Source organism: Phocoena phocoena, chromosome 17 (genome assembly GCF_963924675.1).
Source record: "Phocoena phocoena chromosome 17, mPhoPho1.1, whole genome shotgun sequence".
Lineage (NCBI taxonomy): Eukaryota > Metazoa > Chordata > Mammalia > Artiodactyla > Phocoenidae > Phocoena > Phocoena phocoena.
Genome location: NC_089235.1, coordinates 62,566,151 through 62,590,294, shown reverse-complemented (window position 1 = coordinate 62,590,294; position 24,144 = coordinate 62,566,151). Strand labels below are relative to the sequence as shown.

The 24,144-nt window shown below is 35.7% G+C and overlaps 2 protein-coding genes across 2 annotated transcripts in view; one reads left to right on the top strand and one right to left on the bottom strand.

Moving 5' to 3' along the window:
* MTBP (MDM2 binding protein) overlaps positions 1 to 3,036 on the bottom strand; it is a 72,195-nt gene extending 69,159 nt beyond the window's left edge. The window contains exons 1-2 of the mRNA XM_065895465.1: positions 2,919 to 3,036; positions 1,789 to 1,869 (exon numbers count right to left, since the gene is read on the bottom strand). Coding sequence (XP_065751537.1) covers positions 1,789 to 1,869; positions 2,919 to 3,036 — 199 coding nt within the window. The remainder of the gene's footprint in view (positions 1 to 1,788; positions 1,870 to 2,918) is intronic.
* A 336-nt stretch (positions 3,037 to 3,372) lies between these two features.
* MRPL13 (mitochondrial ribosomal protein L13) overlaps positions 3,373 to 24,144 on the top strand; it is a 35,186-nt gene continuing 14,414 nt past the window's right edge. Inside the window, exons 1-5 of the mRNA XM_065895532.1 lie at positions 3,373 to 3,435; positions 6,262 to 6,385; positions 11,763 to 11,856; positions 14,523 to 14,583; positions 20,169 to 20,255. Coding sequence (XP_065751604.1) covers positions 3,409 to 3,435; positions 6,262 to 6,385; positions 11,763 to 11,856; positions 14,523 to 14,583; positions 20,169 to 20,255 — 393 coding nt within the window. The 5' untranslated portion in view covers positions 3,373 to 3,408. The remainder of the gene's footprint in view (positions 3,436 to 6,261; positions 6,386 to 11,762; positions 11,857 to 14,522; positions 14,584 to 20,168; positions 20,256 to 24,144) is intronic.

The window sequence follows — 24,144 nt, the reverse complement described above, 5'->3', positions numbered from 1 at the left end:
ATAAAAAAATAAAGAAAACAGAAGCCATTATAACTCCCATAACATCCTGTCAGCAAACATATTGCCCTTCCTGCATTCCCATTAGGTCTTTCCTCATTCTTCCCTGTTACATGTAAGAGGCACTACCCTTCTGATCAAGGTTATCCCTCAGACTTCTGCTGGGACCCCAGGCCACTGACTTCCCTGCATCTTCAATCTTTCCTTCTCTGTCATTTCCTTCCCATTGGCATTTAAATATGCACAAGTATTTTTCAAATTATTTTTTTTAATCACTTTTAAATTCACCACCCTTTTCCAGTTACTACTATATCTCTTTCTTTACTCTTCAGGAAGATAAACTTTCTAAAAGCACTATCTACACTTGACTGTCTCTATTTCCTGTTTACCTTTTCTATTCCCCTTCTAATCCAATTTAATCTGTTCTTCTGTCTCCAACATGCCACTGAAACTACACTTACCAAAGTCACCAATGACTAATGTGTTTCTGAATTTAACAGTTTTTAGTCCTGTTGGTACTTGACCTCTCAACGTAAGACTAAGAAAGGAATCGAAAATGACACATTTGACTACTTTCTCCTGAAAACACTTGCTTTCTGTGGAACCTATCTTTCTCACTGCTCCTTCTCATTCCTTTAAAAACTGGTGTTCAGCTCCTTTAAATACTGGGATTCATTTCAAGATTTTCTGCTATTCTCACTATCCAAAACAATCCCATCCTTTCTCATGGCTTGAACTGACATCTATATGTTGATGATTCTATAATCTGTTTCTCCAGCTTCACTCTCCTTTGGAGTTCCAGACACATGTATCCAACTTTTACAAAATATTTTCACTTTGCAATCTTACAGGCAACTAATCACATGTTCTTAATTGAACATGTCATAGTCCATCAAAATCTTTCTTGCAATACTAGTACTGACTTAAATTATACCAACTTGAAAAATTAATGAGTATTACCAGCACTTGGCAAACTGGCTAAGGTAGCATATAGATATTAGAAATAATTCCCCAAAGGTGACAGTTGAAACCCAAGAGACAGGTTCTCTGATGAAAGAGAAAGGAACAGATTGTACAGTCATGAGAACTATAAAGGTATCAAAACAAGCACACTCTCCCTGACAACTCCAGAAACTTCCTTCAGCTTTCAGACCTGTTTTGATATCTCCTTTTTTCTGAGCCTCTGAAAGACACTCTCAGATAGAGGCCAAGAAAACGAAGAAAAAAAGAGGATAACTAACAAAGATGTAAATACATGGATCTGTATAATGCCAATAGAAACCAAAGGAGAAAAGATTTTTACAAAGTAAAGAGTATTTTACTTTCGAAAAAGTTAAAGCAGATAAGAATGGAGAAAAGATTACTGAGTTTAACAATTATGAAGTGCTTTTAAAAGAATCAGTAAGAGGTAAAGATGGAAAAATAAAAGGTAAGGAAATGGGTATAAGATTAATGATGTATTTGTACTCACGACAAAACCACAAATCCTCCTTATAATGCCACATTACTCTATCTTATATGGAGCTGAAGATGGGCAAGAAAATCTCATAAAGGGAACAAAACTCAAACTGAGACCCTAAAGTAATTTTCATAACAACTTTATGACATCCAAGCATCAGGAAGAGAGGGATAGCGTCTTTTCCATTTTGTATTTCTTTCATTGCTTCCCTATCCCAGTGACTTGTACACAGTCAACAAGTGTTAATTGGACTCCCATGTGACGAGATTAATTAAATTTATTTCCAATGCAAATGCTGTGCCAGTGAAAAGAGGGGTTTATGTTTTACTTACCAGGGAAGGTACTATCTTCTGGATTAATTGAAGCATTAATGCTTCTTTTCAGGAGGTGATAAACATTTGCTGCTCTTAAGTCTGAAAAAGAAAAAAACAAACTAAGTCAACTGGGTTCAAGAGTTACACAATGTAGACCTATTCCAGTTTCACCATCAGACATTCTCAAATACACTATATTGTACAAAAAAAGAACTACACTCTGTTCAAGTTTTGATATAATAAATCTAAAGCAAGCAGAGAAAATAGGTAAAGCTCCCGGTTTGCACATGCCTGCCAGTTAACACAAATCCAAAATTCCCCCAAAAGAATAATTTTAAACGGAGAAGGAAAATCCTGTTACAATACTCTGTACACAACCCCATACACTTCCTCCTCAAAGCGCCGCTTTATCAAAACAAGCTAAATAAAATGCAATACAGATTCTAGACAGGAGCACCAAAAAGCTGTGAATTCTCAAACGGTCGTAATTGTCTTAAATTTATAATTTGTTTTGTTTGTTTTTTTGCGGTACGCGGGCCTCTTACCGCTGCGGCCTACTCCCGCCGCGGAGCACAGGCTCCGGACTCGCAGGCCCAGCGGCCATGGCCTACGGGCCCAGCCGCTCCGCGGCATGCGGGACCCTCCTGCACCGGGGCACGAACCCGCGTCCCCTGCATCGGCAGGCGGACCCCCAACCACTGCGCCACCAGGGAAGCCCTATAATTTGTTTTTTAACTTAGTTTATGTGTGGAACGTCTCCTCCCGTTAGGATGTAAACTCTAGGAGAGTAAGATCCTTTTCCATCTTGTTCCTTTCTGTATTACCTGCATTTGGAACACAGGAGGCAGAACTACCTATTGAATGCATATATGTCCAAAGAACAGAAATTCCATTTCCAAGGCGTAGGGAATTTATACAGTTAAATATTTACTGTGTCGAAAACTTATGAGCGCTGGAATCTTACATCCACAATTTTGTCCCTATTTTTTCTACGGAGGAAATATTTTTATCAGCCCTTACCAGGTCGACTCCAGATAAATTCACAGCTTCCTGGGACAACTCCACACAGGTCACTCCAGCAGAACTTGATCACAATTTTTTTCTCCTCCCTGCAAGCCGTTCCCGCTCTTTCTCAGACCAGCGCTTACCTGGCTGTTTCTCGGTACCCTCAGAGGACGAAGCCCCTGGCCCATGCTCCGCCACCGCACCCGCCGCCGACGGGACTTTTTCTTCCTCCCAGATCACTAGGAGTAGGTACCGATCCATCTCTCAGGGCTGAGGCCCCGTTTCAGGTCTCTGCTTCCACATCCAAACAAGCCCGCGCTACTGACGCACTTCCGGTTCCTTCTACTTAGGTCGGCTGGAAACTGTGCGCCCTCTATTGGTTTTCCGCAGCTTTTCCAGCAAGCGAGTTACTTTCGGGGGTTATTTTCTCAATAACTAGATCATTTCCTCGCTTCATGACGAAACTGCTACGGTGGCAAGATTGGAGGAGATGCAGGAAAAGCAGAGAAGCAGACGAGTGCTGGCTTGTCTAGGATCTGACATGTTCGGCTGCATGCGTTTCCCGCCGGGCCCTTGATGCTGCGGGACAGGTCTTGGATCCTGGAAAAAGGACTGTCCTGCTACTGGGGAAACATGTCGAGTTTTTCTAGGGCGCCCCAGGTGAGATCGGACTCTTGTAGCTCGATGGCATTCATTACGCTGACAGAAGGAGGTCGGATTTAGTGAAGCTGAGTAGGATGGGAAGCCGGGTCCTTGGGCCAGGAGATGCTTCGGTGAAGCACAAAGGGTGGTGATTCTGACCACCACTTGCTGTCGTTTTCTTGGTACTCCTACCCTCCCCTTTTCAGTCAACCCCTGTCGTGTTTCTTTCCCCCACCCCCTTCGGGAAGAAGGAGGGAAGGTCAGAGAGGTAATAAGCTGGATCATATAGGGCATTGTAGACTATTGTAAGAGTTTGATTTACTGAGCAAAATAAGGGGAGTAACATGATCTCGCTTAAGTGTTAAAAGGAGCATTCCGGGCTTCCCTGGTGGCGCAGTGGTTGAGAGTCCGCCTGCCGATGCAGGGGACACGGGTTCGTGCCCCGGTCCGGGAAGATCCCACATGCCGCGGAGCGGCTGGGCCCGTGAGCCATGGCCGCTGAGCCTGCGCGTCTGGAGCCAGTGCTCCGCAACAAAACTGTAGCAATTTGACATTGTGGCAGTATTTTAATTGTTTTATCAAAGGTTTTGTTTTTTGTTTTGTTTTTTCTATCAGGTATTGGTCTGCAGTGGATTGGGGAAAAACTAGTCTTCTGCTGCATATGGTTTAAGAAGCACTGTAGTGTATATGCCAGGTGGGCAATTGAATGCAAGTGTAGAGTTCAGGAAAGAGGTCCAGGCTGGAGATGTAAATTAGGGAATCATAAACATACAAATGGCATTTAAAGTTATGGGTCTGGATGAAGCCTGTGTGGAAATGTGTAAAGAAAAGAGAGGAGGACCAAGAACAGTTCTGGAACATTTCAACATTTCAGAGGCAAGAGAAAGAGAGAACTAGCATGATAGGAAAACAAAACAAAACAAAGCAATAGAGGGTGGTGTCCTGGAAATCAAGTGAAGAAAGAATACCCGGGAGAGGGGAATGATCAACTGTGTCAAAGACTTAGAATTGACCAGTGGATTTAGTAATGTGAAGGTCATGGTAAACTTGGCAGGCAGTAGTGTGCTGGTGATGGTGTGGGAAGATAAAAGCCAGGGTGGAGTAGGTTGAAGAGAGAATGAGGAGAGACAAATTAAAGACAACTCTTTGCAAGAGTTTGCTACAAAGAAGAGGAAAGAAATGAGGCAGTCGCTGGTAGGGAAGGGAGGTCAGGAGTTTGTTTTTTTTTATGGATAATTTTAATCATACATAAAAGTAGATATCACCCAATTTCAAAAATCTCACAGCCAGTATCATTTAATCTGTACCCCCATTCATTTATTTCTCTTACTTATGAATTTGAGGTAAATCTCAGACTCATATTATTTCATCAGTAAATATTTCAATATGTTCTTTACAAGATAAGGATTTTTTAAAAAATCCAATTACCATTTATCAAAGCTAAATGGAAATTTAACAGCAATTCCTTAGTATCATCAAATATCCAGTATGTGTTCAAGTTTCCAATTTTCTCACACATATCATGTATATTATATAAATATGTAATATTTTTACGGTTTCTTCCTTTGGATTAGGATCCAAAGTAGCAATAAGTTGCTATTTTTTTATGTCTCTCTTAATAATAGGTTCCTTTTCCTGTCTTTTTTTCTTACAGTTTATTGAAGAAACAAGATATGTCCTGTAGACAATTGAATTGAATTTTTTTTTTTTTTTTTTTTTTTAGTTCATAAGCTGAGAGAGGTATGGAAAGTATATGGGCTAGAAGCTCATTATTTGCAAAGGACATGATCATCTATGTAAAAACTGGAATTTACAAAAAGTTACTAGAACTGATAAATGAGTTTAGCAAGGTTGCAGGATACAAGACCAAAATACAAAAATGTAGTGCATTTCTATATACTAGCAACAATCAGAAATTTAAATTAAAAATACAATACCATTTACAATGGCATCAAAATATATGAAATAAACTTGACAAAAGATGTAAAAGGGGAATGGGGTAGAGACTAGAAAAATGAGAACAGGAAAACAGCAGATTGGTAAGCAGTTTTATAAGCTGATTTGAGATTTGTGATAATTAAATTTAAGATAAAACCAGAGAGCCTAGTTGTACTTTTTCCAGCACTGTTTGGCTGCTTGTGTATATCCATAGAGAAAGCATATGATCAAGATCTTTCTGGCCTGTGCTTTTCTTAGAGTTTGAAGGCAGTGATGGACACTGCAAAGACAGCGGTTTAGTCCTGAGCCAGCCTAAGATGTCTATCTAAGGCAGTGTTTTAAAATTTAAGTTTATTCAACATCATCCATCAATGCTTTTCCAGCTACATTCTGCTATTAAACTCTCCCTTGGAATTAAACTCCTGAATAGTCTTAGTTCATAATTGGCCACTCATCTTTCAATGTTAATGTACCTTCCCATCTCAAAATATTTTTGAAGACCTTCATAAACAACTTCTACTTTCTTATGAAAGCTCTTATAGCTTTCTTACGAAAGCTCTTATAGCTTTTCGTCACCCCTCCAGATTCTATTCTATGCGGTACAAAAAATATAAGTTATAATGTAAAGGGAAATAATATCTTTGGAATGTTTTTAAAAGAGCATAATCCATATTGCTAATAGAAAAGCAAGCAGGAAAGATTACTGTGTTAATCTTTGCAGAATAATGAGAACAGATCCCCCTTTTCCAGAAATAGAAATGAGAACAAAACAAAAAAATTATTTAGTGATTTTTTCATAATAATTATTGATGTTAACTGTAGATTACGTGTGATGGTATATAATAGCAAACTCAGCTGTTTCCATTTAATTAGAATTTTCTTTGTTTCCTCTTCTGTCTTTTCAAGCAATGGGCCACTTTTGCTCGAGTTTGGTATCTCTTAGATGGGAAAATGCAGCCCCCTGGCAAACTTGCTGCCCTGGCATCAGTTAAACTTCAAGGATTGCATAAACCTGTGTACCATCAACTGAGTGAGTATCATTTTAGACCTGTTATTGGTAATCACAGTTTTCATGTCAGGATAGAATTTTGAAGATGTTTGACTGGGCTGCTTTTTTATTTTTTATTTATTTTTGGTTGTGTTGGGGGTCTTTGTTGCTGCACGCAGGCTTTCTCTAGCTGTGGTGAACGGGGGCTACTCTTCCTTGTGGTGCATGAGCTTCTCATTGCGGTGGCTTCTGTTGCTGCGGAGCACAGGCCCTAGGCACGTGGGCTTCAGTAGTTGTGGCACGTGGGCTCAGTAGTTGTGGCTCACGGGCTCTAGAGCACAGGCTCAATAGTTGTGGCGCACGGGCTTAGTTGCTCCACGGCATGTGGGATCTTCCGGGACCAGGGCTCGAACCCGTGTCCCCTGCATTGGCAGGCAGATTCTAAACCACTGTGCCACCAGGGAAGCCCTGGGCTGTTTTAAGGATCTCTTTTTTACTGAGAATCCCTTATCCCATTCTTGCTAAAAACCTGTTGGGGGCGGGACTTCCCTGTAAGATCCAAGTATCAGTTCTTACTCTTCATCTTGCCTGACCTGTCAACAGCATTTTTTGTAGTTGATCATAGTTTAAACTTTATTTTGAAACTTGAAATATACAAAGATATATTTAGATAGAGATGTATTCCTCTGCCTGTATATAAATATAGATAATATTTTAAAGAAAATTAATAATAATGGTGGTGAAATGAATACCCATACACTCAGCATTTGGGTTGTTTTCCTCTTTTTTGCTGTTACAAACAACATTGCTATCAGTATTCTTGTACCTTTTTCCCAGGGCACATGTGGAAGAGTTTCTCTGAGGTCTGTCTGTAGGACAGGAATTACTGGGTTGAAAATGGGAACCTAATTAGTCTTTATATACAGGTGTTTTCATTATTCCTCATCTCAGTAACATTGATATTGTCGTTCTTTTTAGTACTGACTACTCTGGTAAATGGGAGATGCTCTTTCTTTGTCATTTTAATTTGCATTTTCCTGACTGCACATGGAGCTGAGAATCTTTTCATTTGTTTATTGGCCTTTTGTCATTTCCCATTTTGTAAAAGGTCTATGCATTTCTTTTTCCCATTTTTCCACTGAGTTGTTTGTCCTTTACTTCTTTCTAACTTTTATTATAAAATTTTTCACATTTTCAGAAAAGTTCAAACAGTAGTACAGTGAATTTCTCTATACCAGGCACCTAGATTACACAATTATTAATATTTTATCATATTTTTACTCAATGATTTGAAAATAAATTACAGATATCATTATACCTCTCCCTAAATATTTAAGCATATGTCGCCCAAGAACAAAGATATTCTCCTATGTAACCCAAATGCCATTATCACACCTAAATATTAACTTTTATAGCCCTTCCTGTATATATGGCCATCGTTTGTCATATTGTTTTTCTGGGAAATTGTATGTCAGTTTTCAAATAAACATGTTTACAGTGATTATGAACACATGAAACATACCCAGTATATGTTAGAAAAAACTTAAAACAACATATTTGTAAATGGAAAATTGCGTGCAGTTTGTTTTGATTTTAGTGACATCTTATGGACATGAAAAGTCCAAAGTTTTGCTGATAAAAGCCAAATATTAAATATAGTGAAACAAAAATGCAATTCATTCTTTAAGAAGTAAATTTCTAATTTCATAGAAAAGCTATTCTCCATTACCAGGGAAGGATGGCCCGACAGGCAGCCCCAAAAGCTCCTCTGGTGTTCTAGCAGCACGCTTATTCATCAGTACTTAAGGAATACTTTTGCAGTAATGACGTGCTTGTAAGGAAGCAGAACTTTAATTCAGTGGACAGATAAGTGCTACACTTTAAGAAGAATTAGGTGGCTACTACTGATTCCACCTTCTCCCAAATTTTGTGAAAGGAGGGCATTCTTCTCCTAACTCCAGATCATCTCGATCTTGACCCAGACCACAGTTTCCATAAAAAAATAACCTTATAAGTGGAACGTTGGTTTGCCACAGCATCTCACAAAGTCCATGGACCTGTATGTATGTTCAGATACATAATGTATACAATATTTGAACCATTTTATAGGCACTCCCTTCTCCTTCTGATTAGAGCTGCCCTCCTGAATGGGAGACTTGGGAGCTCTTTGAACATGTTTGCTTTTCACTGATACAGGAAAAGGAAGGCCACTTGGTGATTTTTGGATTGTGCCTTATTCTTCTTGAGGACTCCATTCTTTTCACTGCCTACAAATTAACCAGTTGAGGAGAACCCTATGAGCATTTAAAAGAAGCAAAGGGAAACCTTTCTTAAGCATTATCTAAAGTTATTAGATCATCTTAAAATACTTCTGGTGCACGTGGAATGAAATCAAACGAAAGTTTCACACAGTTCTTAAAGGTTAATGTTATGAATGATAGCACACCAAACAATTCTAACAATTCACTAGTCTAATCTCTAGTATTCTGCCTTGCATTATTTATTTAAATCTTTTAAGGATTTGTTAGAAAAAAAGTTTAGAATGCTCTTCTTAAAGTTACGCAGCTAATGTATTTTTCTCTTACTATTCAGTTGTGTCAGTCTATTTCAAATATTAACGCTGTGTCATTTAAATTTTAGTCTTAATCGCACATTTATTCTTCATCTCGCTCCTAGAATATCATTGTACAAAGCACTGAAGCTTTTTGCTCCAGGTTATATCTAGAATGCATGCCTCTTTTAGAAGGAATATTTACATATTATCATAAATTTGAACAACACACCTTGTTCCTCTCACAATGTCTTTACACTCGGTAGATTTTGTGGTAACTTACATGATCACCTGTCACATTAGCCCTGCAGAATTTCCGGGATGCTAAAAACAACTGTTGAAGTAGGCATTTGGACATTTGTCCTTCAAGGCTGGAAACAAACATAAAGGCCAAAGCCAACCTTTGTTGCTTATCACTAAATTGGAACAGCTATTTTTCAAACGTTTCTCAAACAAAATCTTGTAAGGAGACCCAATATGTAAAAGCAGTGTTGCACTGGATGAAGGAGACCTTAGATTCCCTGACATAAACCTTTGAGTTTTCCCTTTGATTAAAGTAGTTGGAGTTTTATTTGGCCATTTAATATAGCACCTAATATTACAAAAAGAAATCAAATAAGGTCAGAAATCTAAGTTGATAAATTTTTGTAAATAAACTCAATTCCTTTTTCTAAAAATTGCTTATTACTAAACTTTAACTTTAAAAAAAAGTTTTTAAGTTTGAAAGATATTAATTAACTTCCACCATCTCTTGATCAGGCAGTAGAGTTCCAATTTATATGTATTTGGTGCATATTGTAAAATGTAAAATGTTTCAATTAAAATTTTAAAATGACATATATCTATTTATTTGGATTAACAGAAATTTAGATAGAAATGATTGCACTGTATCCAGGATTTTAGGCTTTAATCATAATATTAGCTTTTGGTTTAATACGTAGTGCAGTTAAAAAAGATTTAATTGCTGGTTGGTTTTAATTAGAGACAGTGAAGAAGTGCTTCTAAGAATTATTAAATACAGTAGAGATTTGGCATAAGTTATTAAGGGAGAATAATTTTTCCCAGATTAGATGTTCATACCTTAGAGCTGAAAGAACATGATTTTCACCTGATTTGTGGTATTCTTTCTAATGTCCCTTGAAAGATCCTTTTTGAAGTAAAAATGTGTTTTGAATGGCACAAAATGCTTTTTGCATATTTAAAGTTTAAACAACATTTAAAAAATAAATTCAGGTTTATTAGAAAGTTAAAGATTCCATTTTTCCTGCAAATAGGTGTCACAGAAAGAGCCTGAACAGGGAGTTAAATACCTTGGTGTGAGCTTTGACAAATCACTTAATCTTAACAAGCCTTAGCTTCTTCAACTGTAAGCGTCCGGTTGAAAGCTAACGTAATTTCAGCATTATTTGGGACTGTGTAGGTATCTTCTCACCCTCTTCATTTGTTCTTCAGGTTCATTTGCCCAACTGCCTTAGTAGCCCACCATGGGTCACTTTTGGGAACTTCAGTCACTTAATTTGCCAAATAGTCAAACTTTCCTTTTCAACCAGCTAACAGCAAGCTTCCCATTCCCAGATCTTTCCTTCCCACCCCTGGATTCCCTTACACGCTAATGAAGAAAACTCACCTGCTTTATCCTCTTTCCTTTACCCTTGCCTTATATAAACTATGAACTTCTCACTGAAAATTCTGTCACTCAAATTCAAGCTCTGCATAGACTCTTATAATGTAATCTTCAGTTTTGAGATACTATACTTATTTATACTTATTTTTTTCAGTGGTGACTTTGTTTTTTGTTTTTTTTTTTTGCGGTACGCGGGCCTCTCACTGTTGTGGCCTCTCCTGTTGCGGAGCACAGGCTCCAGAGGCACAGGCTCAGCGGCCATGGCTCACGGGCCCAGCCGCTGCGCAGCATGTGGGATCTTCCCGGACCGGGGCACGAACCTGCGTACCCTGCGTCGGCAGGAGGATTCTCAACCACTGTGCCACCAGGGAAGCCCTCAGTGGTGATTTTTTTCAAATAAATAACCTTTAAGAATCTTTTGAAGTTTGTTTTTCTTTTAGTAGAATAGGCACTTGATAAATGTTTCTGACTACTTGATTTTGTCATGTACAGTGACTTGTGAAAACTCACATGTTGACTTTTAAGGTTTTTTTTTTTTTAGATGAACAGACAGGCCTAGGGGTACTTTTCACTGGAAAATTAATCCAAAACATATATTTTGACTTTCAGATCATCTGTTGCATCAAGTATATGTGTACTCATAGTTGCTAGTGGCGGTTTAAATTTAACTAGTTAAATGTGTTTGGAAAAAAACCTTGGGTTAGTAGTTAAGCATAAGATCCTAGTATTCTTTTCTCTGAATTTGAAAAGAGTAATCAATTGTGATGTTTTACATTTGTTTCCAATTTACCTGTTGGTAAAACAAACCATTTTTCATCTATATGCATATTGTTTTCATTTTCTCTTTTATTTTTAAGGGAAAATTTGTATGAGATATTTAAAAGTGGTGAAGTGTAATTATTAATAGTACATTTTAATGAAGTGTAGTTATTAATCAGCAGAGAAAATAGGAGTAACAGTAGTTTGCCTTTAAAAGATGTCATTGTTACTGGGATCTTTATTGAATTCTCTTTTACCTTCCAGTGTTGATTTTCCAACTGTCTAGCCAACTCTTTCCATGCTTAGATGTTATGTGAAAGAGAAACATAAATCTATTCAATTGATGTTGCACTGTGACTTGCTTTATATTTTTTGATGTGTTTTTTTGACTTTGATAAGCTTTATAAAAAACCAAGCTCACTTTTTCTTAAAGTCAAGAATTTTCATATAAAATCTTTCTTTTTCTTTGTTCTTTTTAAATCTAGGTGACTGTGGAGATCATGTTGTCATAATGAACACAAGGCACATTGCATTTTCTGGAAACAAATGGGAACAAAAAGTATACTCCTCACATACTGGGTAAGATAATGCTTTTGTTAGGGAAGATAGGCAGTTGAATATATTACTTTAAGAATATTATTGGTCTTATTTAAAAGAAAAAGGTTTTTTCGAAATTTAAGAAAATACCAATTTGTTCATGCCACATGTATGATTTACTCAATCAAAAACACCACAATACTGTACCAAATACTCATGATTACCTGAGAATATTTGTTTTTCCTGGAAGCTTTTCATATAACCTCTCTGATCTAGATTCTTCTCATTTTTAAGTTAGTCTTCTCACTTCTTTCTGTTTCCTATAATTCATCTTACTGCTGTTTCCAGAACCATCTTGAACTTCTAAAAGCACATGAGATGTTGAAAGAATGGTGAGTGAAATCCCAAGTTTGGAAGATGCCTAAAATCTCCACAACATGCCTTTCAAGTTATAGGTCTGCCTGTCTGAATAGTAGCTATCTCCTAGCTATGAGGCAGCCCATTCATTCTGCCTTTGATGTGGTCTAAATTTTAGAAAGATCTCAATGCTCTTGAGTCATCATCTGTTTTCCTCTAGCTTTCAGAATGGTCTTTGTCCTTTTTTGGACAGTGTAAAATTATATCTTCCACATGACATCCTTCAGATAGTTTTGAGACAATGATCAGCAAGTACCCACTGATCTGTCTTTTCTCTAGACTAAACACCTGTAGTTCCTTCGAAGTTCTTTTTATGGCTTCCATTCAGATGTCTTATCTCCATTATACCTTGGTCACTGTTCTCTGGGTGCAGTCACTGCTTATCAGTATCTTTCTTAACTAAATACACTCACCTGGCTGTGTTTTAGTGGTTTTCTGGTATAATGTGACTCCACCATCTTTCAGTTATGCAATCTTCTATTGTAGTAGAACTTTTCTTCAATGCCATATCACTATGTGCTACATTGAGTTCACCATCAGCTAAAACTTATAGGTCTTTTTCAAACATGCTGCTGTTCAACCATGTATCCTCCTTCCTGTGTATTTTAGTTGCATTCTAATCAACTGTGTACCTTAAGTTTACTCCATGTAAATTGTATCTCTGGCCTTCTAAGATCTTTTGAGATGTTGATTATGTCATGTAATGTGTCAGTTAACCCCTCAGTTTCAGGTCATGTACAAATTTAATTAAGCATACCTTCTTCAGTATCATGCAAGATATGATTAAAAATGTTGGCTTTTCATTCTTGATCAAAATTATTTTTTTTTTTATTTCCAAGTGCACCTTCATCTTAGACAGGCAGACTTTGATATTCCCATCTGTTTCTTTTCCTCTCTTGCCCAAGTAGGTCTTAAATGCTTGGAATAACTTTTTTGCTTCCATTAGCCAGCCTTTGCCCATTCCTACACTTAAACACTTTCGTGAACTCTTTATTTAATGTAACGAAAATGAATTCACATCCATCTTTAGTAATTTTTACTGTTGGTAAATCTCTATATACAAGCCAAGTTTTATAAAATTTACAGGTAATTGGGAAAGAAATATGAAAATACAAGATAACAATGTGATAAAACATAAAGTATTTTTTTCCTGGAGAGAAAGAATACAGGAATAGAAGTCTAGACAGGTATTTCTTTTTCTGAGGCTGAAATTCCATGAAGCAAATGAAAGAGCATCAGTTTGAAAATTATCCATCTTTCTCAGCAAATTTCTAAATTTGCTTTCTTAAATTTTATTCCTAAAACGTGGTTCTCTAAATCATCTTTAAAATGTTTTCAAGTCTTGTTGAAAGAAACTTATAAAAGGAATCATATTTAGGTAACCTTACATTTTTCTTTCAGAGTCTATTGCCTTTACATTTTATTTTTCCCTTCCTCAAAACTCATTACCATTCAGTGTAATAAAACCTTGCATCTGTATGTTGTTTTTGTTTTAAATTTCTTAAGCACTGTCACTTGACTCTGATAAAAATCTTGAGAGGTAGATGGGGCAGATATTATCATTTTTCTTATATGAGCAAAGTCATATATAAAGAGATGAAATGAGTTGCCTAATATTATACTGGTAGCCACTGGCAAAACCTAGATTCCAGACCTGGATCTGGGGTATTCAAGTTACCAAGATGCCTCCAGTACTATCCCAAATATTTTTTTTTAATCTACATTTTATATATAATTTTGATCTGAACACAATGAAATATTTTATTACTTAGAACCAACATATGACTTCCTGTTAATAGGAAACAGGAGCACGACTTGTTTAGAGTATTAACTTGCCTTCAGAACCAAGTAGTCTACCACTATTTTCTCCAAACCTGACCCCTAGCTTATTCACTTTGTCTGATTTGTCAGGGAATGTGAAACATTCTGGCACTTTGCTTTTTTTTTTTTTTTAATTCAAGCAGTGATAAAAATGTTTGACTGAATGAGTGAATGAATGAATGATGGATAACTTTAACTTCCAGTAGAAATATAAATAGTTAGCCAAGAAATTTTCTAAGATGTGGAACTTTTTATGAAATAATGATTGCTAATTTGACCACTTAAGAGAATAGCATTTCAAATAGCATAGGTTACTGCTTAATTTTTAAGACATTGATGAACAGCATAGTTTCGAGAAACAAGTATAATTTCATAATAAAAATAGTTTTCATATTATAAAAGAATGTTCATTTCAAGAATACTGTACCATAGCCTACTCCCAATTTTAATGACTTTGTTTCTTTTAATAGCTACCCAGGTGGATTTAGACAAGTAACAGCCGCTCAGCTTCACCAGAAGGATCCAGTGGCAGTAAGTTTATAGTATTTTTTATTATATCACACAAGTTTTGATAGGTATTATTTCGTTATCATTCAATTCTATGTTTTCTAATTAGTATGTTTTGCATTTAGTCAAAGAATTTTGATGCTTTTCTTTTTAATTTCTTAACATCTACCTGATCACCTAGAATATGATATGATTGCTGAAAATGTTTGGGGGAGACAGATGTATGTTTGTATGTGTGTATATATGTTTATATTACCATTATATCAAATATGCTAAGTATGTTGTTCCAATCTTATATTCTCACTGACTTTTTCGTTGTTGTTGTTCATTTGATTTACTGATTACCTGAGTTATGTTAAAATCTCACTTGTGGATTTATTAATTTTTCCTTGTAGTTCTGTCAGTTTTTTGTTCTGTATGTTTTGAAGATTTAGTGCTAGATGAATTAACTTAAGTTTGGGATTATAATCTTCTTAAGGAATTGATCAAGGCATATACTGACTCTCTTTATCTCCAATAATGCTTTTCAACTTGAGGTCTGTTCTTTTTATATATTAATATAGCTATATCAACCAGTTTTTTAATTTTGTTTGCCTCATATATCATTTTACAGTTTAATTTTAAACTTTACTGAGCTAGATTTTATTTTCTTTTTTTATCCCCTTCTTTCTTGCCTTCTTTTGGTTTGACTGAGTTTGCTTATTAGAAGTCTAGGATTAATCAATATCTTTACTTTCCTCAAAATCAAATCAAGGCCCCTAGAAGATTATTAATACTTATTAATACCTTTCAACCTGTATGTTTTCTCTGTTCAAGATTTTTAAAAACTCTTAAAATTCAGCATTCTTGTTATTGTCTTATACTGTTACTGATTCTTTATGGTCTTCTTTGCTTACGATTGCTTCTTGTAACTGGGATCAATGTCCTTCTCCTCGAAGTACTTCTTGTTGACATTCCTATCATAACATTCTGAATAGTGAACTCTCCTTTTCTGTCTGAAGCTATATTTTTGCCTTCATTCTTGAAAGATAGTTTTGCTTTTATATGCAATTCTAGGATAACCGATTTTTTTCTCTCAGCCTTTTGAAACTATGATTCACATAGATTTTAGTGTCCATTATTACTGTTGATATCAGATGTCACTTTAATTGTTTCTTTGTGTGTATCCTGTCTTTTCTTTCTGAATACTTTTAAGATCTTTTCGTCGGCTTTGGTTTTTATATGTTTCCTTTTGAGCTTTGTCATTTGTTTTGCTTGTGGATTGGTGTCTTCCGAAAATTCGTCAGCTCTTCTGTGTATCTTCTAATATCGGCTCCCTTTATTCTCTGTCCTTTCCCTTTGGAAATCAGATTATACATACATACACAAATAACTTCAATTATTGTATTTTTTTCCTTTTCTTGAAGCTTTTACTGTTTGTTTCTTTTTCAAATTTGCTGGTCGGTTTTGACAGTCGTCTGTTCCCTTTGTCATACTTTGGTTCCCTCTTATATTTCTTTAAAGATATTAAACGTAATTCTTAGCATTTATGTCTGATTCTGATATTTGTGGTCTTTGTGGGTTTGCAATTTATTGTTTCTGTTCAGGATACTTGGAAAGTATATGTACCTTGGAACTTCATCTCTGGGAATTTTTGAGACCTACGTTAAAAATGAATTTCTTCAAAAAAGATTTACTTAGCTTCTGGCAGGTACATGGGGCCATATATATGTATATACCTATATATATACATATATATATGTATATATATGGCATCCTAAGACCTCTTTAAGCTATACTTTCGACCCCTGGATTTTGGTCCACATAAAAAGGGTGAATTTGGGGCCTTGTAAGGTCAGGTTCATAGTTCAGCAGTTATCTCTCAGGAAAGACTTTTGTTTTTTCATTTCCTCACTCAGCACCCTGAGTATTGCCTTTCTGTTGAGAAGCTGGGTTTATGAGATCATCTTGATCCTACCTCCTAACCCCGAAGTCATAGTCCTGTAAAACCCAAGCCCTGCACTAAACTGATGCCCTCAAGGCCAATGCCAGCCCTAGGACTCTTTTGTCCTTTCTTTTACTTTTGGCCTCTAGTCAGTTCCATGCTTTTAAAAAGATTTAAAAAGCAATCCTGTTAACTTCACTAATGTTTATTATTGTTATCATTAGAGTTATATACTGGGAGAAATTTCTAATCCAAATGCTTGTCCTCAGTATTGCTAAAAGCAGATCCTCCTTTTGCCATTTCACAGTTTTATTTTTTCTTCCTTAACTCTTGATAAGCTAGTCTTTAAACTGTACTCCTAGATTTGGTAGCATTTTCCCCATTGGGACCTTTTTTAGCTTATTACTTAAATGAGCAAAGTGTTAGACTGTGAAGACACTCCTTTTTACTTTCCTAAAATGGTGAATAAAAATAAATGTCTATTGTCAGGATGCAACCATTTGTTTGGTGTTGTACTGCCTATAATTTTCTTGGCAAAAGGTGGTGGTGGGGAAGGGCATGTTTATTATTATAAGGTCTGACATGACATTTAGACGTTCCATGCTTTACTGTTTATTTTTACTTTTCATAATTATAAAAATATGCTCAGAAATTGCCTCCTAAGAAATATTTAATGTTCTGCTTTATAATTCATGTGTCTTTAGATTATCACGGGTCAAAATAAAATATCCTATTTTGACTATTAATAGTAGTAAAAAGTTGTTAGGGCTACTGGTAATATATACCGCAACTTTTACAACAAATTATAGTTTTAATACTTATAAATATGTTTCAATGTTTTTAAAATTAGTTTCTAGTTTATTCAGGTATGCTAACTATACACTAGGTGGCAGTATAGTCCAACTTTTGATGTTAAGAATTTGTTTCAAATTATTTTTTATGAACAAAGATTGAAATGCATTGTAAAATGTTTGTTGACGGCTTGGGAAATATTTAGAGTTAAATCCATTTGAATTTTTACCTCATTAAAAGATCTTAATTTTTTTTAAGTCTTAATTTTGATTGTGTTTCTAAAGAGAATGACGTTAAGAAGAGGTCAGTTATTTTACTTCCAATTGAAACACTCAGTGTTTTTCTGGAACAGTAGGTCTTCTTCCAGCAGACATAATTTGCTTATCAGTACTTGGTATATGTGGCTTTTAGGAGAATTTGTTTCATGAAGCATCCTTCTGATTATTAGTACGATCTTGGAATATTACTTGTAAAGTACATTGATTAACATATTTAAATAGTAGGCTTTTAAATATTTCAATATATTTTTATAATTACATAGAAGATCACTAATTCTAAACTCAAATAAATATATTGATTCAGCCCTTTCCTTATATCCTTTCTCCCTCTCTCATACATTTTAGTTTCCTTAAGAGTCTCTGTGTTCTTGTATTTTTCTTCTAATATGGTTCCTTTCTTATGTTTATTCCCTCTCCTATAGTTTATAAAGACACTTTATGTGAAACAAATGTCACGTGCCTGGGTTACAGATTAGATGCGGAAAGTATTTAATACCTATTAACCTTACCTTGTTCTATCTTTCTCACTTTCTGAATTCCTTAGAGTTTATGCTTAAGTCTGTACAGCTAGAATTACTTCATTGCATATGCAAGTTGTATCACATTTATTTTTGGGGTATGTATATTTGTATGTCTATCATCCCCTTTATCTCTCACCTGGCAGCTTGTAACCCTTTCATACTTTCCAGCTTTCTCTAATTTGAGTGTTACGTTTGCATTTTTTAATAGGGCATATTTTAAAAATACCAACTTGTTAATTCAAGTAAACACAACTAAATGTTTTTAAGAACATGAAAACCAAATGCCAGGTAACCCTACTAATGCAACAGAATTGCTGTTAGGATGATATAATGACAGAAGATGTGACTTGCTTATCTAGACAAGATGCTGAGTAGTTAACATTGTCACTTTCTACTAAAGACTTTTAAAACATTAAAAATTTTAAAGACTAATATCAGTGCTGCCCAGGAGAAATTTCTGCTATGATGGAAATGTTCTTTGTCTGACCACTTGAAGTGTGGCTTATGTGATTCAGGAACTGAATTTCTAATTGCTTTTAATTTTAACAATGTAAGTCTGTATTTAAATAGTCTCCAGAACATAAAGTCTCAACAGCACTAACACAGAAAATAGATGGAAAATATATATGGGATGCCATTAGCTTTAGTACATAGTGAGGTAGTCTGATGTGATGAGAAAATAAAAGGATCAGGAAATCCTCTTGTAGTGCAATCCTATTCCAATGTGTATTGTTTTAATGGGTTTAGTTTCATACATGCCAAATGATAGCCTTGAAATATGAGTACAGATGGAAAAAATCAGTTTGACTCTCCAAATGTCTTAGTTTTATGAAGCTTTTGCAGTATATTTGTATACACTGTATACCAGGAGGCCCCCAGGAAATTATGGAGCACAAGGTGACACTGAGTGCCTTTCTCTTGACAAAACATACATAAAATCACATTCAGACCAACAGTGAGGATAACCTTAACAAGGGGAAAAGTAAATCATGAAAAGGTTAGTTTGCCATCTTGCGAGTGGGTATGACAGGGAGAAGGGACTTTGTCTTCTTGAAAAGTTACAGAGAGAAACACATTATAGGTGTGTTTGCATGTCCTGTATGTCTGTTCTGGGAGTAAACCTACCTGGATTGAATCCAGCACCACCGCTTAATAGATACATGAAATAGGCGGGGGGGCGGGGGGCGGTTCTGTAACCTCACTAAATTTGTTTCCTCATCTGTGAAGTGGGACTTAGTATCGTAAGCAAGATAACAAATGTAATGCAGCGACTGCTGTACACACAGTAAGTTTTCAGTGAGTGCTAGCCATTACCATTGTTACAGATTGGTGACTTACAGAGTCAGTCACATGACTGTATGGTCAGGCACAGTTTATGAATTGGAAACCTGATCTCCCACCTGGAGGAAACGAGATTAAGCCTCCCTAGGATCTGCTGTAACCTGTATGTAATAGGTTATTATTTTTTAAATAAAATTTTTAAAATTATTTATTTTTGGCTGCATTGGGGCTTCGTTGCGGTACGCAGGCTTCTCACTGTGGTGGCTTCTCTTGTTGTGGAGCACGGGCTCTAGGCACGCAGGCTTCAGTAGTTGCAGCACGTGGGCTTCAATAGTTGTGGCTCGCAGGTTCTAGAGAGCAGGCTCGGTAGTTGTGGCACATGAGCTTAGTTGCTCCACAACATGTGGGACCTTCCTGGACCACGGATGGAACCGGTGTCCCCTGCACTGGCAGGCAGATTCTTAACCACTGCACCACCAGGGAAGCCCTGTAATAGATTATTTGAGCCACAGGTTCTTGTATAAGCTTAAATAATTTTTTCTAATTCTATCTAAAATTGACACACAAGTTATCTGTTACCTCTTCCTTTTGTCCCTTTTCTAAATAAAAATAAACAGATTCGAAAGAAAATAGTAATGTACAAAATAATAAAAGTTACTTTTCTGTTACTGCCACGTATCTGCTTAGGTCTCAGTTTCATTTCTTTCATATTCATATTGAATTGTAGCCCACTCGTTTTCATCACTATCTCTTATTGTGTTTATATCTCCAGCACATTTTTCTTATTGAGTCCCCCGTGTATCTGTTTTTCAGATTGTTAAACTAGCTATTTATGGCATGCTGCCAAAAAACCTTCACCGAAGAACTCTGATGCAGAGGTTGCATCTTTTCCCAGATGAAGTAAGTCACTGATGATACTTTCTTAAATTTTTTTTAACATCTTTATTGGAGTATAATTGCTTTACAATAGTGTGTTAGTTTCTGCTTTATAAAAAAGTGAATCCGTTATACATATACATATATCCCATATCTCTTCCCTCTTGCGTCTCCCTCCCTCCCTCCCACCCTCCCTATCCCACCCCTCTAGGTGGTCACAAATCACCGAGCTGATCTCCCTGTGCTATGCGGCTGCTTCCCACTAGCTATCTGTTTTACATTTGGTACTGTATATATGTCCATGCCACTCTCTCACTTCGTCCCAGCTTACCCTTCCCCCTCCCTCTGTCCTCAAGTCCATTCTCTAGTAGGTCTGCGTCCTTATTCCCATCTTGCCCCTAGGTTCTTCATGACCATTTTTTTTTTTTTAGATTCTGTATATATGTGTTAGCATGTGGTATTTGTTTTTCTCTTTGACTTACTTCACTCTGTATGACAGACTCTAGTTCCATCTACCTCACTACAAATAACTCAATTTCATTTCTCTTTATGGCTGAGTAATATTCCATTGTATATATGTGCCACATCTTCTTTATCCATTCATCTGTCGACGGACACTTAGGTTGCTTCCATGTCCTGGCTATTGTAAATAGAGCTGCAATGAACATTGTGGTACATGACTCATTTTGAATTATGGTTTTCTCAGGGTATATGCCCAGTAGTCGATTGCTGCATCGTATGGTAGTTCTATTTTTAGTTTTCTAAGGAACCTGCATACTGTTCTCCATAGTGGCTGTATCAATTTACATTCCCACCAACAGTGCAAGAGGGTTCCCTTTTCTCCACACCCTCTCCAGCATTTATTGTTTGTAGATTCTTTGATGATGGCCATTCTGACCGGTGTGAGATGATATCTCATTGCAGTTTTGATTTGCATTTCTCTAATGATTAACGATGTTGAGCATTCTTTCATGTGTTTGTTGGCAGTCTGTATGTCGTCTTTGGAGAAATGTCTGTTTCGATCTTCTGCCCATTTTTGGATTGGGTTGTTTGTTTTTTTGATACTGAGCTGCTTTCTTAAATTTTTAATTAAATGTTTTCTCATTTTAAAAATTGTTGTATTTTCAGTAATTTTATGTCAGCTTCTGAAATATTTTTTGCATTTTATAGTGAATGCACGATAATAACAATTGCTTCTATCTTAAATCATAAAGTGAGCCATCATTGGACTAAAAACCAAAAGTCTGTAAGTTCTATATTTTCATTTTAATAACTGCTTTCTTTGGAAAAAGGAACTATAGTCTACTTTGTTTGGAATAAGAAACTATAATTAGAGCCCCTGTTAAATTGAGGGTACTCATAGATAATTTCATGAACTACAAAAAAGTATGAATTTAGTTTACTTTTTTTGTGACCTGTAGCTTCTATGAATCATAGATTAATAGCTCGGCTTTGTTTGCTAATTATTTCCCATGATTTAACCTGAGAATACTTATTCCTACTCAGAATTTGTTCAACTAAAAAGTACTTGAAAATAAAAATAGACATTTTTATCCATAACTATTGTACTGGTATAAGTACTTGGTTTTTCTCTCTGGTATAATATAATGAAACACTAGAGGTTCTATAATAAAATAGTTGAGTCCAGGCCATGGAATCAGACTGCCTGAGTTTGAATACATGCCCCCACCATCTACTGACTTCATGGCCATTATTATCTCTGTTTTCTCATCTGTGAAATGGGCATAATAATAGTACCTACTTCATAAGATTGCTGTAAGGGTTAGATGAGATAACATTTGTAGAGTACTTAGACCAGGCCCTGGAACAGTAAGTTCTAGTTGCTCTCAATATTATGGGTTATAATTGTTGTTTTTCTAGTTCCTACTAGAGGAATAAGGTAGAATTCATTCCAGACTATAAAGTTATACAACTGTTCAAGACACTTGTATGTTCTGTTGTTAGTTTAAATAATGCATGAGTAAATTATTCAGGCTTTTATCAAAGTGGCTAATTTATTACCTTTACTTTGCACGAATGAGTAGAACAATTTCCCACTATTCACTTTACCTCCGAGGTAACAAGTATGGGAGCAGTATCATTATATAAGGATAAATGACCTTGGGCATGAAATCACAAGAATTTTAAAACTCCTGTTTCTGATTATACTTTCATATGCTTTTAGGAACCATAATTTCTACAAGGAACAAAAAAATAGTCATGTTATTTTTACCAGTTATAAGGTAGATACATTTCAGCATAAATTACTTAAATAATTTCAGGCTATTAAATAAATGAGCCCATTTCTCCAAAAATGGATTGCTAGATTTTTTACTGTCATGACCATGGGGAAACAGGCACTCAGACATTGCTGGTAGCAGTACAAAATGGTGCAACCCACAAGGAATCGGGGAATTAGGTAACATTTAACAAAAATACATACATAAGGAGATCCATGCTTGATCCGGCTATCTTATTTATAGCAATTTACCCTGAAGATACACATATACAAGATTATTGTTTCCACATTATCTACAATAGTAAAGTAATAGAAATAAATAAATGCTTATTCATAGGAAATTGGCTAAATTATGCTATATCTATTCAATTGAGTACTATGCAATTATAAAAAAGGAATGACAGATATCATTGTGATGATAAGTAATCCTTTCCAGGATGTATTGCTAAGTTTAAAAAAGCAAAGTGGAAAAGAATATAGATAGCATACTACCCTTTATATGCATTTATACATATGTATGTTTACATACACACATATATATTTATCTCTCTTCTTTTTGCGTAAAGAAACACAGAAGAATAAATGAGAAAATGAAGTTGGTTACTTACTAGATGATGGGCACAAAAAGATGAAAGGAGTAGGGAAGAGAACGAGATTTTTGGAGAATACCTTTTAGATTTTTTTTTTTTTACTTTAACTTTTTTATCATGTTGAGGTTTTATATATTCAAAAAATAAAAGGACAATACCAATAGAAGTAAGCAGAACTAGTGCACAGATTGTGTTTTCTAAGTGCTATTCCCTATTAAAAGGAATGTGGTTCTTCTTAGAAATGTTGTTTCTAGGTCTGGAACAAAGAAGAAGGTTATTTTGGAGTGCACACATGCACAAGATTATTATTTCTGCATTGTTTATAATAGTAAAATAATAAGTAACAGAAAGTAAGACAGTGATCAAAACCCGATGGAGAAATATCAAGAGAACACAGGAGGCAGCTTGAAGTGGTGCCCACTGACCAAATATGGACTGTGTGAGCCTTGAATGATCATAATGGTGGATTACCTTGAATAGAAAACAAAAATCTATGAGCCCACAATGACAGTCCCAAAATTATTTTTAACTGATTATAATTTCCCTTCTTTCTGGAGAAGGAAAAGCTCTTCTTTAGAGAAGAATGTCATCTAAAAAATGTAGAAATAATACTGAATTAGAAAAGCCACCATTATCAGCATATTCTGGATCTATTGAGTAAAGCATTAGAGAACAGGATATTCACACAGTTTCAAAACATCATGTCACCGAGTACTTACTATTTAAAAAGAGAAAAGATACTTTTACGTTAAAGCCATCCGGTGAACCACCACTCATAACCAAGATATTAAATATATCATCAATATGGGACAAACTGACATCACGTGCCTCCTGCTATGAATGAAGCACTGAAGACCCGGCATAAACTACATAGTGTCCTGTCAGACATGTTTAACCTAAATCTAACGATGAGGAGAGAGTCCTACAAATCCCAAAAAAGGACATTCTGCAACATAATCAGCCTGGCCTCTTCAAAAATGTTAATTTCATAAAAGAGATAAAACAAGGAAACTCTTCAGATTAAAGGAAACTAGACCAAATATATTATGTATGTTAACCAACATAATAACATAATAGCTGTAGC